Source organism: Tursiops truncatus, chromosome 11, assembly GCF_011762595.2.
Source record: "Tursiops truncatus isolate mTurTru1 chromosome 11, mTurTru1.mat.Y, whole genome shotgun sequence".
Classification (NCBI taxonomy): Eukaryota; Metazoa; Chordata; class Mammalia; order Artiodactyla; family Delphinidae; genus Tursiops; species Tursiops truncatus.
Genome location: NC_047044.1, coordinates 6,521,781 through 6,537,350, shown reverse-complemented (window position 1 = coordinate 6,537,350; position 15,570 = coordinate 6,521,781). Strand labels below are relative to the sequence as shown.

Below are 15,570 nucleotides of genomic sequence, written 5' to 3'. Positions count from 1 at the left end.
GGTAGTTACATCAACCCCAGCCTCTGCTCTCTGGAATCCTGTCATCCCCACTGACCTCTGGGAGCCCAGCTCCAAGGTACTGTCCACCCCTCTGGCCTCAGAGGCAGCCGCCCGAGCCCCCTGTGGCATCAGTGATCCTCACTCGTGCATCCCTTGTGCTTGAGTGAAGGCAGCTCCTGTGGGCCCTCTGAGCATGCAGCCAGCTGGGTTCTCTGGTCTTACGTCCACCTCTGAGCCTTTTGGTCCCTTCTCAATACCCTGCCAAGATCGTCCTGTTACCTCCCTCTTATTTAGTGGGGCCACCATTTCTTCCACACTTCAAGGAGCCATCTCAGTGGCATATCAGGACTGGCTCCAGGGCTCTTGCCAGATCACATCCTGAGCCTCGGGGGAGTGGCTCCATGTCTGTGAACCCTCCCTCACCCAACCTAATATTCTGCTCTCTTCCCACCGGAGCCCTCAAGACCCACCTTGGACATGGTCTTGTTCTGCTGGCACATCTCGGCCAGTTTCTGCAGCCAGTGTGGGGAATCATCTCAGTTCTCTCATGGCAGGGGCAGGACTTCCCCAGCTGGGCTGTGGGGAGACGCGATCATAATTATTGGTCCAGAAGCAAAGAGGGAATTTAGGGAGCAGATCTTGAGGAGGGAAAGCATTGCTTCAAGGCTTCTACCTTAGGGGGTGTATTAGGGCTCTCCAGAGAACAAGAACCAGTAAGATATAGAGATAGATACATAGATAGATAGATAGATAGATAGATAGATAGATAGAAGAGATTTATTATAAAAATTGGCTCATGTGATTATGGAGGCCAAGAAGCTCCATGATCGGCTGTCTGCAAGCTGGTGGTTTGGTTAAGTCTGTGTGTGGAGGTCTGAGAACCAGAAGCGCGGATGTCTGAGGGCAGAAGAAGATGGATGTCCCAGCTCAAGCAAAGGGAGCCAATTTACCCTTCCTTTGTCTTTTTGTTCTGTTTGGGCCCCCAAAAGACTAGGTGATGCCCACCCACACTGGTGAGGGCCATGTCTTATCCAGGCTACCAATTCAAATGCTGATCTATACTGGACACACCCTCACAGACACACCCAGAAAGAATTTGTTTACCAGTTATCTGGGCTCCCTTATCCCTGTCAAGCTGCCAGACAGAATCAACAATCACAGGGAGCTCCCTGCTGGCCTAGTGGTTGGGATTCTGGGCTTTCATTGCTGGGATCCAGGTTTGGTCCCAGGTCAGGGAACTGAGGTCCCGCAAGCCTCATGGGAAAAAAAAAAAAAAGAATTAACCATCACAGGGGGGACTTTGCGTGGTCTCCAGGTAAGAGGCTGCTATTCTTAAGCAAGAGGGAATGGGCCACTTCTACTGGCTCAGGGGGTTAATGGGAATCTGGGGTTCAAGATCCTTAAGCCCATCTACCAGATGTCCCCCTGCTAGGTTTCAGTGTCCCACTCCTTCCCTTCTGTGACCATGACTGGAGCACAGGCTTTAGCAGAGTCATCTTTTTGGCCTGCTTCAGAACTCCACTCTTCTCAGGCAGGTTCTGGGCCTTCACCAGTACAGGCTGCAGTAGACAAGAGTCTTTAAACACTGATATTGAAACCTCCTGGCTTTCACACTGGGCCATGGATTGATAAATGTCTGTCCTGAGCCTGTTATTTTCTCCCTCAGCACATCATTGCCACTTAATAATAATCAAGTTCACTTTCCATATAAATTACCATTGCCCCATGTATCTCAAATGTTAGAGACATTACCTAAGCCAGTGTACCCCCTTCCCCAATGTGCCCCATCCCAGGGCAGAAGAGATGAGTCTTAGTAATTATGAGATTCAGCATGCCAAGTGTTATCACAACAAGTTTCAGCTAGCTGTTGCTGCATAACAAATTTCCCCACAACTTAACTGCTCAAAACAATAGCTGTTTTATTACCTCTCATGATTTTGTGGGTTAGGAATTTGGGCCAGGTGATTCCTTTGCTCCATATAGCATTGACTGAGGTCATTCAGTTTGCATATGGTCTGGTCTGAAGGGGCCAAGTCAGGTTCACACATATGTGGCATCTTAGCAGGGATGGCTGGAAGGCTGGGCTCACGTGGGACTGTCAGCTAGAGCACCTACCCATGGCTTTCCCAATATATGGTCTCAGTAGTGAGTCTTCATACGTGGTGGCTCAAGGCCACCAGAGGGTGTTCCGGGGGTAGGAAGTGGGGAAGTGGCCAACGTTTCAAAGTCTGGGGCCAGAAGCTGGCTGAGTCATGTCTGGTCAAAACAGTTACAGAGCCTACTCAGATTCAGGAGGGGCACAGACCCCACCCCTTGAAGGGAAGAGTGTCAAATAATTTGCAGCTATCTTTAATCCACCATAATACCTACTCCAGTTACTGTCACCAACTGGATCTTTGTTGCCATCTAGCTGTTGAGCCTTCCAATTCCAGAATCTAATTCTGAGTATCTATTTCTTAGACTCCCTTCTGGTACCAATTGTTCTAGAGTGGGTTCTCCCAGAAGCAGACCTTGGAACAAGGATTCAGGCGCAAGTAGTTTATTTGGTAGGTGATCCCAGGAGACACCACTAGGGAATTCAGTGCATGGCTGTAAGTTCCAACACTCCACCTTGAGTAGACTGATAGCTTTGTCTCCTCTTCCCTCTTTAGCCTTTGAAATCCAGTATTTAAGTCCCTGTATCAACAAATACCTGTAGCGTAGCTATAGCTTCACTGCTAACTTAACATTCCAATATCTAGATTCTTCATTTTTGTGCCTGGAGATATTCCTTATTTTCACAGGTGTACAGCACTGAAAGGAAGGTTGTTATATGAAGAGTTTCTAGGTGTTTTGTAAGGAGAAGGTTTTCCATGTAACTTAGTTCTGCTTATTGCTGGAAGCAAAGGTCCTATTTTTTCAGCTTCATATGATCTCTGGGAGATTTTTTCTAAAGATGGCTGCCAACAATTCCTCCCACCCCTGCAAATACCTGCCACTCCTTTCATCAAGAGCTGGAGGCTATGTCCCCACTTGAATCTGGCCAGTCTTGTGACTTGCTTTGACCAACAGATTGTGACAGAAGTCATATACTGGGGTTTTCAAGCCCAGGATTTAAGTTTATAGCCTCCAACCTCCTGGAATCTAGCCATATAAAGAAACTTGACCTAGACTTCTGAGAGAGAGAGACCACATGGAGAGAGGGAGGCCGCCAGCTGAGTCGTGTGAATTAAGTTGTATCAGTTGTTCTAGCCCCAGCTGTACTGATGGAATGAAGCTGTAGGAGTGAACCCCACTAACACCATGTGGCGGAGAGACGAGTCATCCCTGCTAAGCCCTGCCCAAGTAGCAGAATACTGAGAACATAAATTATTCTTGCTGTTTTAAGTCACTACGTTTTTCATAACAGCTTTATTGAGATATAATTCACATACCATAAAACTCGCTGTTTCAAAGTATGTAATTCGGTGGGTTTTAGTATATTCACGAGGTTGTGCCACCATCACTGCTATCTAATTCTAGAACATGTTGAGAATCCTAAAAAGAAACCCCATATTCATTACCAGCCACCCAGTCTTCTCCTTCTGCCTTCAGCCCCTGGTAACCACTAGTCGCTGTGGACTTGTTTATTCTGGACATTTCATATATATGGAAACGTACAATATGTGGTCTTTTGTGACTGGCTTCCTTTGCTTAGCATAATTTTTTCAAGGTTCATCCATGTTGCAGCATGTATCAGTACTTCATTCCTTTATTTAAAATTGTGGTAAAATAAACATAAAACTTACCATTTTAATCACTTTTAAGTGCACAATGTAGTGGCATTTGGTACATTCACATTGTCGTGCAACTGTCCCCATTGTCCACCTCCAGAACTTTCTCACTCTCCCAAATTTAACGTCTGTACCCGCTTTCCCCTTTTCCCAGCCCCTGTTAACCACTATTCTACTTTCTGTTTCTATGAGTTTGACTACATTAGGTACTTCATATAAGTACCTTATTTCATCTTATTTCATGCATCTTATTTCACTTGCCATGTTTTCAAGGTTAATTAATGTTGTAGCATGTATCAGAAGTTCCTGTCTTTTTAAGGCTGAATAATATTTCATTGTATGTATATACCACATTTTCTTTATCCATTCATCTGTCAATGGACATATGGGTGTTCCTACTTTTGGCTGTTATGAATAATGTTGCTATGAATATTCATGTACAAGTTTTGTGCAGACATGTTTTAATTTCTGTTGGGTATATATCTAGGAGTGGAATTTCTTGGTTATATGGTAACTCTATGTTTAACTTTTTGAGGAACAGCCAGACTGTTTTCCAAAGTGACTGTCCCATTTTAAAATCCCACCAGCAATGTATGAGGTTTCCAAGTTCTCCACATCCTTACCATGACTTGTTATTATCTATCTTTCATTAGAAGTATCTTACTGGAAGGTACTGTACTGAAGTGGTATCTTACTGGAGTTTGATTTAATTTCCCTAATGACTAATGGGTTTGAGCATCTTTTCATGTGCTTGTTGGCCATTTGTGTATCTTTTTTTTTTTTTTTCTTTTCAGAAATGTCTATTCAAATCCTTTGCTCATTTTGGGAGGTTATTTGTCCTTTTATTTTTATTTTTTAAACTATATATTTATTTATTTGGCTGTGCTGGGTCTTGGCTGCAGCACGCGGGATATAGTTCCCTGACCAGGGATCAAACCTGGGCCCCCTGCATTGGGAGCACAGAGTCTTAACCACTGGACCACCAGGGAAATCCCAGTCCTTTTATTGCTGAGCTTCCGTTATTCATCTTTTCTGAATACAATTCCCTCATCAGATATATGATTTGCAAACATCTTCTCCTATCTCCTGAGTTGTCTTTTCACTTTGTCAAAGGTGTCCTTTAAAGCACAGATTTTAAAATTTTGATGAAATTTATTTTTTGTGGATATCCAGTTGTCTGCACCATTGTTGAAAAGACTATTCTTTTTCCTCACTGAATTGTCTTGGCACCCTTGTCAAAAATTGATTGACCAGGGGAATTCCCTGGTGGTCCAGTGGTTAGGACTCCACGCTTCCACTACATGGGGCACGGGTTCGACCCCTGGTCGGGGAACTAAAATCCTGCAAGCCACCGGACGCAGCCAAAAAAAAAATTAATTTATCGGATATGTGAGGCTTACTTTTGGACTCTCCACTGCATTCCATTGATCTATATGTCTATTCTTATACTAGTACCATACTATTTTTTTTTTTAATTTTCTCTTGGGCTTCCCTGGTGGCTCAGTGGTTAAGAATCCGCCTGCCAATGCAGGGGACATGGGTTCGAGCCCTGGTCCGGGAAGATCCCACATGCCGCGGAGCGGCTGGGCCCGTGCGTCACAACTACTGAGCCTGCACTCTAGAGCCCGTGAACCACAACTACTGAGCCCGCGTGCCTAAAGCCTGTGCTCTGCAACAAGAGAAGCCACCTCAGTGAGAAGCCCATGCACCGCAACGAAGACCCAACACAGCCAAAAATAAATAAATAAAATAAATTTTTTTTAAAAAAGAATTTTCTTCCGTTTTCAAGACTTTCTATACTTTAATAGTTGGGGTTTTTTTTTTGGGCCACGCCACACGGCACGTGGGATCTTAGTTCCCCGACTAGGGATCAAACCTACATCCCCTGCATTGGTAGTGTGGAGTCTTAACCACTGGACCACCAGGGAAGTCCCATTACCACACTGTCTTGATAGCTTTGTACTTAAATTTTGAAATCAGGAAGTGTGAGTCCTTCAGGAAGTGTGAGTCCTTCAATTCTTTTTCAAGACTCTTTTGGCTACTCAGGGTCCCTTTAAATTCTTTAAAAATATGTTTTATAGTTTTCAGACTATGCGTTTAACCCTTGTTATATTTATGTATAAGTATTCTAACACTTGTTACATTTATGTATAAGTAGTTTATTCTTTTTGATTCTATGCTAAGTGGAATTGTTTATTTTCTTGTGATTTTTAGATTTTTCATTGCAAGTGTATCGATTACCTACTTTTTTGATTGTTTGCATGATATATTTTTCTATCCTTTTACTTTCAACCTTATAGTTATATTTGAAGTGAGTTTCTTGTAGATAGCATGTAGTTAAGTCACACTTTTTCATCCACTTTGCCAATCTCTGTCTTTCAATAGATATATTTAGACCACTTGCACTTAATAGAATTAGTGATGTTAGGGCTTGAGTCTCCCATCTTTTTTGTTTTCTGTTCTTTTCTTTTTTCTGCCTTCCTGTGGGTTACTTGAATTTTTTTTTTGAATTCCATTTTGATTTATCTATAGTGTTTTGGGGTGTATTATCTTTTTTTAGAAGTTGTTCTAAGAATTACATTAAATACACATAAGTTACCACAGTATACTGTTGACATTTTATCAATGTTGTTGACATTTCTAAGTGTAGAAACCTTCCTTCTCTTGATATCCCTTAGTACTTTCCCATTTATAAAGTAATTGTTTTAAATATTTCCTTTACATACATTGAGAACATCAATTTTATAATTTTTGCTTCAACCATCAACCATAATTTAGAAAACATAAAAGAAGGAAAATATTTACCCAAGTTTCACTATTTCTGCTGTTCCTTCTTCCTTCCTTTTTGATGCTCCAAGTTTTCTTATTTTCTCCTTTATGTTCAGAGCTCTTTTTGGCTGTGTTGGGTCTTCATTGCTGCGCACGTGCTTTCTCTAGTTGTCACGAGTGGGGGCTACTCTTTGTTGCAGCACACGGGCTTCTCATTGTGGTGGCTTCTCCCGTTGCGGAGCATGGGCTCTAGGCATGCAGGCTTCAGCAGTTGTGGCTCGTGGGCTCAGTAGTTGTGGCTCATGGGCTTCAGTAGTTGAGACGTGGGCTCTAGAGCACAGGCTCAGCAGTTGTGGCGCACGAGCTTAGCTGCTCCGTGGCATGTGGGACCCTCCCGGACCAGGGCTTGAACCCGTGTCCCCTACATTGGCAGGCAGGTTCTCAACCACTGCGCCACCAGGGAAGCCCTAGCCATTCTTTTAGGGTAGGACTGCTGGCAACAAATTCTCCTAGTTTTCCTACATCTAAGAATGTCTAAGTCCCCTCTACGTTCTGAAGGATATTTTTCACTTGATATAGAATTCTCAGTTGACGATACTTTTCTTTCACTACTTGAAGTGTGCCACTTCCTTCTGGCCTCATGTTTTCTGATGAGGAATCTCCTGTCCCTTTATAGGTAAGATATCATTTCTCTTTTGCTGCTTTTGAGATTCTCTTTAGTTTTCAGTTTAGCTGTGATGTGTCTTGGTGTGCATTTCGTTAGGTTTACCTTGTTTAGGCTTCTCTGAATTTGCAGGGGTATTTTTTCTTTTTTTAATCTTTTGGCCATGCTGCGCGACATGTGGCATCTTATTCCCTAACCAGAGATTGAACCCACGCCCCCTGCCTTGGAAGCGTGGAGTCCTAACCACTGCCAGGGAAGTCCCATGCAGGTTTTCATCTTTTGCCATTGCTGGGAAGCTTGCAGCCATTCTTTCTTTGTTTTTTTTTTTTTTGCCATGCCACATGGCTTGTGAGATCTTAGCTCCCCAACCAGGAATTGAACCCAGACCACAGCAGTGAAAGCCCAGAATCCTAACCACTAGGCCACCAGGGAACTCCTGACAGCCATTATTTCTTCAACTGCTTTTCAGTCCCACCCTTACTTTTCTCCTTCTGGGACTCTGATGACACAGACTTTAGACTTTTTGTTTTAGTACCATAGATCCCCATAGTCCTTCATTATTATTTTTTAAGTCTATTTTCTCTGCTGTTCAAGTTGGGTAGTTTCTATTGTTTTAACTTCAAGTTCACTGATTCTTCTCCATTTGGGGGGGGCGGTAATTGTATTTTTCAACTTTATTTGGCTGCACCGCACAGCTTGTGGGATCCTAGTTCCCTGACCAGTGATAAAACCCACAGCCCCAGCAGTGAGAGAGCTAAGTCCTAACCACTGGACCTCCAGGGCATTCCCTGTTTTTTTTTTTTAAATACATTTAAAATTTTTATTTATTTTTGGCTGTGTTGGGTCTTTGTTGCTGCACACAGGCTTTCTCTAGTTGCCGCGAGCAGGGACTACTCTTCGTTGCGGTGTGCAGGCTTCTCATTATGGTGGCTTCTCTTGTTGTGGAGCAGAGACTCTAGGTGCGCAGCCTTCAGTAGTTGTGGCACGTGGGCTCAGTAGTTGTGGCTCGCAGGCTCTAGAGCGCAGGCTCAGTAGTTGTGGTGCACGGGCTTAGTTGCTCTGCAGCATGTGGGATCTTCCCAGACCAGGGCTCGTACCCGTGTCCCCTGCATTGGCAGGCGGATTCTTAACCACTGCGCCACCAGGGAAGCCCTGTATTTTTTGACTTTAAATGGTTCTTTACATTTTCTATTTCCTTGCTGAGACTTGTTGCAGTGTTAATTGCTCATCAACACATTTATGATGGCCACTTTTAAATCCCTGTCAATAATTCTAACATCTCTGTCATCGTGGTGTCGATGACCATTGTCTTTTCTCCTTCAGGGTGTGATTTTCCTGATCTTTGGTATGAGTGACTTTTGACTGAAACATGGACATTTTGGGTATTATGTTAAGAAGACTCTGGATCTTATTTAAATCTTCCTACAGCACACCTCCTCTGACGGGCATGAAAAGGCACTGCTTCATTACTGCCAGGTGTGGGTGGCAGTGAGCTCCATCATCGAACCACACCTCTACTAAAACCCTGGTTGGGAGGGGCTGGGGTGCCCCATTTCTCCTCCCGTGGCCTCCACGGACATCAACTTAAAGTCCCAGCTCCCTATCCGGCCTTCTCTTGACTCCAGCCCTGCAGAGATTTGGGGGTGCCCCCAGTACAGCCTAGCAAGGATTGGAAGTCTAGGACCCAACTTGGCATTTACTGGTGAAGGTGGGGCTGCAGTTCTTCCTGTGGTGTTTCACTGGAGTTTTCTTTCCGTCTTGTTAAGCTAACCCCTTTCCGGTCCTCACCTGGGTTTTTTGGTTGTTGGTCTGCTTCTCTAGCACCCAGCTTGGCTTGTATGAAGCAAAAAGAAAACCCAGGGAACTCAATGCCAGTCGTTCACTGGGTCCCAAGGTCCCCAGCCAGTCTTTCTTCTCTCCACCTTCCAGTCTTATGTTTGTTTTATATAAAATATCCAGGGCTGTATTTAGTGGAAAGGATACGGATAAGTACTTCCATCCCATCTTCCCATATAAGAATGTAAAATGGTGCAGCCACTGTGTAAATCAGAATGGTGATTCTTCAAAATATTAAAAATAGAACTGCCACATGATCCAGCAATTCCACTTCTGGGTATATAGCCAAAGAATTGAAAGCAGGGTCTTGAAGGTTTTGAAGAGATATTTGTACACCCATGTTCATAGTATTATTCACAACAGCTAAAACATGGAAGCAACCCAAGTGCCCAACAGATGAATGGATAAGCAAAATGTGGTATATACATACAGTGGAATATTACTCAACCTTAAAAAGGAAATTGACACATGCTACAACATGGATGAACCTTAAGGACATTATGCTAAGTGAAATTAGCCAGTCACAAGACGACAAATACTGTCTGACTCCACTTACATGAGTAGTCAAAATCATAAAGACAGAAAATAGAATAGTAGTTGCCAGGGGCAGGGGAGGATCTCAGGAGAGGAATGAGGAGCTGGTGTTAAAGGGAGAATTTCAGCTCCTACAAGATGAAAAAGCTCTGGAGGTGGATGGTGGTGATGGCTGTACAGCAATGTGAATGTATTTAATACCACTGAACTGTACACTTAAACATAGTTAAGATGATAAATTTTGTGTGTATAATTTCTTTTTTTCTAATGCATAGTTGATCTAAGAAGTAAATTTCACCCGTAAGTGTAACTTCAAGGCAAAGGCTCCCCTGTTCCCTATGAACAGACCTTACTATGTTGGAGCTGACCATGCTTAATACACAGTGAGGCACTTTAGGCCCAGAAGGTACCGAGTTCCTCTGCCAGGTGCTTCCAATACACTGATGCTCACATTCTCTCAGCTGCGGAGACTGCAGTTCAGTGAGTCCTGGGAACAACTGTCCCAAGGTCATAGCTGGTGAGCCGTAAAGCAGAGGTAAATCCTCGTTTCCTTGTGCCAAATTCCATGAGGCCTCTTAGCATAATCTTTTCAGAAATGACAGCTCTAAAGTAGGAATAACAAATGTTTATTCAGAAATGGATAACACAGTCTCCTCCATCCCTTAATGCCTCTTCCTCTCCTTTTGAACAAAAGAGACACAGATGGGGAATGCAGGGGGGTGGGAGGTGAAGGACACAAGGATTGGCCTACCACCTTCTGTTTCCCACGATGCCATCCTGTAGAACAGGGGGGCAAACAGGCTCTGCCCTGCAATGTACCATATGGCCAGCCAGAGGACAGGGCCCAGATGGCCAGGCAGCTGCAAGTGGGCTCACTGAAACCCTGTGATAAGCAGAGCAGCCTGGCATGGTACTGGAAGGGAGACAGGAGGATAAAGCCATGCAGTCGGGATACGTACCGTCCCTCCCGAAAGCAGAGTCCACGCAGTGATCTGTCTCCAGTACCTGCGAAACCAGGTCCTAGTGTCTTATGGACATTCTCTGGGGCCAAGGAGGGGAAAGTGTAGGAGGCGTGTCTCCCAGCTGCTGAAGAGAACTAAGTTTGCACCCATTCAAAGAGGGAGAAGGGAACGAAAGCAGCCTTCTTTAAAGTACTAGAAAGTGGAGCAGCAACAGGCAGATTCCTCGGGCTTCCCAGGCCTGGGCAACCTCAGACCTGGAGGACTGAGCTCGGTTCAAACCCTGGGTCCCCCCTGCTTGACAGATTTAACTCTGTGGAAACATGAGTTTCCAGGTTTTTCTTCACTGGACTGGCCCCAAGTAGGTCATGAGAGATCCTTAGTGTCTCAGGTCCCGTTTATACTTTCTAGGCTTGTGCCTTCCATACCACCTGCTACTGATCTGTAGCCCTCCCAGAATCCCGCCCCCCAAAACATGCCAGCTCTGCTAGGCTGGCTTCCCTTTACAGTCCCAACAAACCGGCAGGAAACTGAGAATGAATGTCACTGGAGCGATGCTGTGCTGGTATATTCTGGGGCTACCCCAGGTTCTACAGTTTTGCCCCAAATGCCTGGAACCATACTGAGGGAACAACTCACCAGCTTGCCTGGAAAGGCTGCTTTGCTCTTTCACCTCCCTCCCCACCACCCATCTCCCCTACCCCTACTGCCAAGGCAGGAAAATACCCTCCCATCAGGGTGGGTCCCTCACAACAGTGGAGCAGTGCCCCCTGGTGGCTGCTGGATATATGCCGCCTCTCAGCATCCCTAACTATTGTCCTGTTCCTGTACCTAAGGCCAGAAAAAAAAATCTAGCAGTAAGTCAACAACTCCTATTCAAATAACCCCCCAGACCCAGAGTCACAGAACAGGAGGCAGACCCTTTGAAACACCCAACTAGCAGAGAGCTGGCATTTGCACCAAAACCAGGGTGTGACAATGCTGTACTGCGTGAGAAATGGCAGGCTAATGATGAAAGCCCCTCCCAGCAGTGACACCCAGAAGGCCAAGAGAGCTGGGGTGGGGCACTCGGCACAATTCAAGGGAAGAGGGGAGTGTGAACTCAAGAATTTACTCTAGGTTGACAGAGACAGTACAGGTCCCCCAAACCAAGAGCCAGCGGTGCACTCTTCCTAGCGAAGCAAGTCTCACCCTGCCCTTGCCACAGGGTCCTCTCCAGACACACTGGTCTGGAGCCAACTGCGGTGAGAGGACAAGGGGCCTGTGACCTGATCCCCACCTAGGCCACCTCCACTGACCAGGAGAGTGAGTGGCAGAGATCTTGAGCTGACCTGGTTCCTATTAGGATGGCAGGGGCTTCCATTCCCCACTTCGAAAAGTTTAAAAAAGAGAAAGGGGAGTCAAACCCTCACCCCTGAAGAAAGAGCAGTGTCCTTCAAACAGCCCCTGGCCTGCATTCCATTGGGCCTCAAGAAGGCCACCCAGAGAATTCAGGGCACCATTTCCAGATAGAAAAAAACAATTTAGGGCTGAGTTTAGGGGGAGACACTCTGAGCAACACAAGCTTACCTTGGTGATGAGGTGGAGAGAGAAGAGACATACTACAGGAAATGTTAACATACAGAAGAGCACGGGGTAGAACACAACACAGAAAGGCGGGTACCATCCAGTGAGGAAGCTCTCTACCCCCGGCGACCCTTCCCACGCTCAGGGGCCTCCAGTCCAATGGCCCATAGGTCACAAGCTTTGTTTTGGGAAACAGAGCCACCCTCCTCTGCCCCCGCTTCTGGCTGTCTCGCTCCCCAGCTCAAAGTTTGATTTTGAATTCTGTGGGCTGTGTGGTCACAGAGGCCCCTGAGGACTTGAAAAGTGCCTTCAGGATGGTGTCAGGGTCCACTTCGGCAGGAGGGTTGGATGAGGCGGCAGAATTCACCCTGCGAGGCAGCTCACTCTCCTTTTTCACTGAGGGGCTGTCGCTCAGCCGTCTGTAGAGAGCAGAGAAAAGTCAAAGTCCTTGTGGGTTTCCCGTACGTAGAGAGCGTTCCCACTGTTAGCTGAGGATCTCTCAAAAGCTGAGCACCAAACATAATGCTTTCTGTACCCTTTTACTCCATTTCTTACAGCAAACCTATCATTTTTTAAATTTGCTGATGAGACAATTGAGATGCAGTCTGCTATGATCTGGGGTTTTAAGTTTAGGAAACACTGCATGTCCCTCAGGGATGGTCAAACACACATCGGCATATTACACATTCTGAGAAGTCTTATAGATTTAACTGGGTTTAGCCCAGTGGTTCCCAAACTCACTAGGTCATAAAACGCACATTTTTCAGAATACAACTTAATCCTGGAACACCGTTTAAGAAACTTATGTAAGTCACACGACGCAATATCCAGGGTTCAAAGTGCCGTCTTTCGGTATTTCAAAGTCTATTTCAGGCCTGCCCCACACTACCCCTCCCACCTTGGCAAGGTTAACATTCTCCCTGGGTCTGTGTATCCTTGTCTACAAAAGGACTTCCTTCTGAATGTCAGTCTAGACATTTTCTGCATCTCAGGCTTCAAAAAGTCCTCAGTCCTAGACCAGGCAATGTATGCCTGGGTATGTAACAAAACAAGGGGTAGCACCCAGCACTGCCCCCCAGAGTCAATCATGAGGAGGCAGGGTTTTCCGCTCACCCGGACAACGCACACACAGTTGTGCAAAGAGGGACACAACTGGCCTGCTCGCCACTTTCTTCTCAGGTGTTTCTAAATTATAAGGCTGGGAACGAGGTCTTAATGTTAGCCCCTGTGGGGTCAATCCCCTGCAGAAATGATGTAACAAGCTACTTTGTACAAATTTAAGCTTCCTGATTGGCTGCCTGCTATCAGAGCAGAGGAAATGGAATGGAGCTGTGATACAGGCAGTTTACCCCTCCGAACAGAGAGATGATCATGCAGAGTAGGCAAGCAGAAAAGCTCCACTTGGTCCCCAGCACCCCACCTTTGGAACTTACAGCAGGATGGGCTGGTCTGAGGTGATAACATTCCCATTCATGTGGAGGTTGCATTTCATTGGTTGCCCTGAAAAACCAAAAAAGAAAAGGCTCTGCCATGGGACTTCAGCTCCTCACACAAAAGGACATGGACTGCCATTTTCATTACCAGGAGTCAAAGCATACACCACTGGCAGCTCTGGCTGCACAGCTAGGGATGGGGCTGTCAGGTTTTGGCAAAGCCAGAGACTAAGAAAACCCCAGGGTTATGAGGTCCATGAAACCTTGCCAATGATGGCACCAAGAAGCCAAGTGGCAACAGAACTGGCTTCATGCAGGAGATCAGAGTCAAAGTAAGGGAAAAAGTGGACTCAGCATGAAGCAATCCAAACTTGTTTGTGAAACAAGTAGTAAGGGAAAATGCTTACGGTATAAAATTAAGTGAAAAAAAGATTCAAAGTCTATGTTCAGATGTCTACTTTGTCCATGAAGGATTAACCTTACAAGGACTGGATTCCCACTTTATATAGCATGTGATAAGTGTAACAGTAACAGCACAAAAAAAGGGGAAGAGGGAATAGAGCCCTATAGGAGTAATATTTCTAAATCTCACTGCAACTGCGTTAATACTAACCTGAAATAGATTCTGATAACCTACAATGTATACTGTAAACCCTTGAGCAACCATTAAGAAAGTGACTCAAAAAATATAGTGGAAAAAAATCATTAAAAGAACTAAAATGCTGCACTAGATTTTCATATAATTCAAAAGAAAGCCACATAAAGTGTAAACAGATTAAATAATCCAATGAAAAAGCAGAGGCTGAGATAACCAACAAGGATCTACTGTATAGCACTATACTCAATATTTTGTAATGACCTATATGGGAAAAGAATCTGAAAAAGAATGTGTGTGTGTGTGTGTGTGTGTGTGTGTGTATCTATCTCTGAATCACTGTGCAGTACATCTGAAACTAACATTGTAATTCAACTATACTTCAATTAAAAACATAACATCTCTGCTTGCTCTTAGTACACAGGTGGGCCCGGAGGGTTTAATGCACCAGGAGGTCAAACCACCCATCTCAGAGGAAGGCCTGCTGTGAGCAGTGAGGAGCAGCAAGGTGAGGTGGCTGCTTTCTCCCTGACTTACCATCCAGACACCGGTTGTTATACTTCTTATATGCAGTGATGGCATCGTCCTTCTTCACGAAGACCACCTCTGCTACCCCAGGATGGACCAGCCGAGCTCGCTTCAGGGCTCCACAAACACAAAAAAGCTCCTGTGAAGAACAAGAGGGGTTAGTTAGGGTTGAGGGAGAATTTTGGGCAGTCATCCTTCCAGCCTGCCATTCACACACTCCAGACAGGGCTCTGGGTTGACTGGTGGCCGCACTCTGACTGAACATGCCCAGCAGCCAAGATTTCAGGGAGGCTCCATTTTAGGTGGTCCTGGGACATCCACAGGCCTCAACCTGGGACCAGATGAGGGGAAGAGCTGTTCTGGCAGTGAGAACTGAGTCTAGGCTTACAAGCCTTGGAGTCCCTGTGACTCCAAGTCACCCCCAAAGTCCTCCTGCCTCAGTGCCCACTTCCTCAACAAGGGTAATAGTTATGGAATATGGAATTTCTGTCAAGAGTGTCTGTAATGAGAATGGACAGACATATAGGCTCATCAAAGACAGTGGCTAATATATCATCTGGGAATCAGTTAGAAACACAAATTCTGGAGTTCTATACAGGGTGACCAATCATCCTGGTTTGGCTAGATTGAGGGGTTTCAACTGAAATCATTTTCAAGGCAGTGCTTTGTACACTTGTGTCATCATCATCATTTATTCCAACTCCAATCCCTCCTCATTTCACAGACTGAGGCCAGAGAGGGAACCCAATATGGATACAGACTGCAAAGGCCAACTAGCACCCAAGCCATTTCTTCACCTGCAACTGCCTTCACAAGTTGGTTATAGGGACAAAAAGAAGATTTACGAAAAGGTCGTTGAAATGATTTGTTTCTAATGATAAAAGGGAAAATGCTACATATCAAAACCAAGATACGGAACTGAATACTAAGTGTG

At 45.2% G+C, this 15,570-nt stretch overlaps 1 protein-coding gene across 3 annotated transcripts in view; it reads right to left on the bottom strand.

Annotated features, from left to right (window-relative positions):
• Positions 1-3,714: 3,714 nt before the first annotated feature.
• Positions 3,715-15,570, bottom strand: part of POLDIP3 (DNA polymerase delta interacting protein 3) — a 29,661-nt gene continuing 17,805 nt past the window's right edge. For 2 of the 3 annotated variants that reach the window (XM_004321355.3, XM_004321356.4), the window contains 3 exons: positions 14,646-14,775; positions 13,514-13,580; positions 3,715-12,499 (listed from right to left, as the gene is read on the bottom strand). In XM_004321355.3, the coding sequence (XP_004321403.1) occupies positions 12,322-12,499; positions 13,514-13,580; positions 14,646-14,775 (375 nt within the window). In that variant the 3' untranslated portion in view covers positions 3,715-12,321. The remainder of the gene's footprint in view (positions 12,500-13,513; positions 13,581-14,645; positions 14,776-15,570) is intronic. The other variant, XM_019944314.3, reaches the window with a different exon arrangement.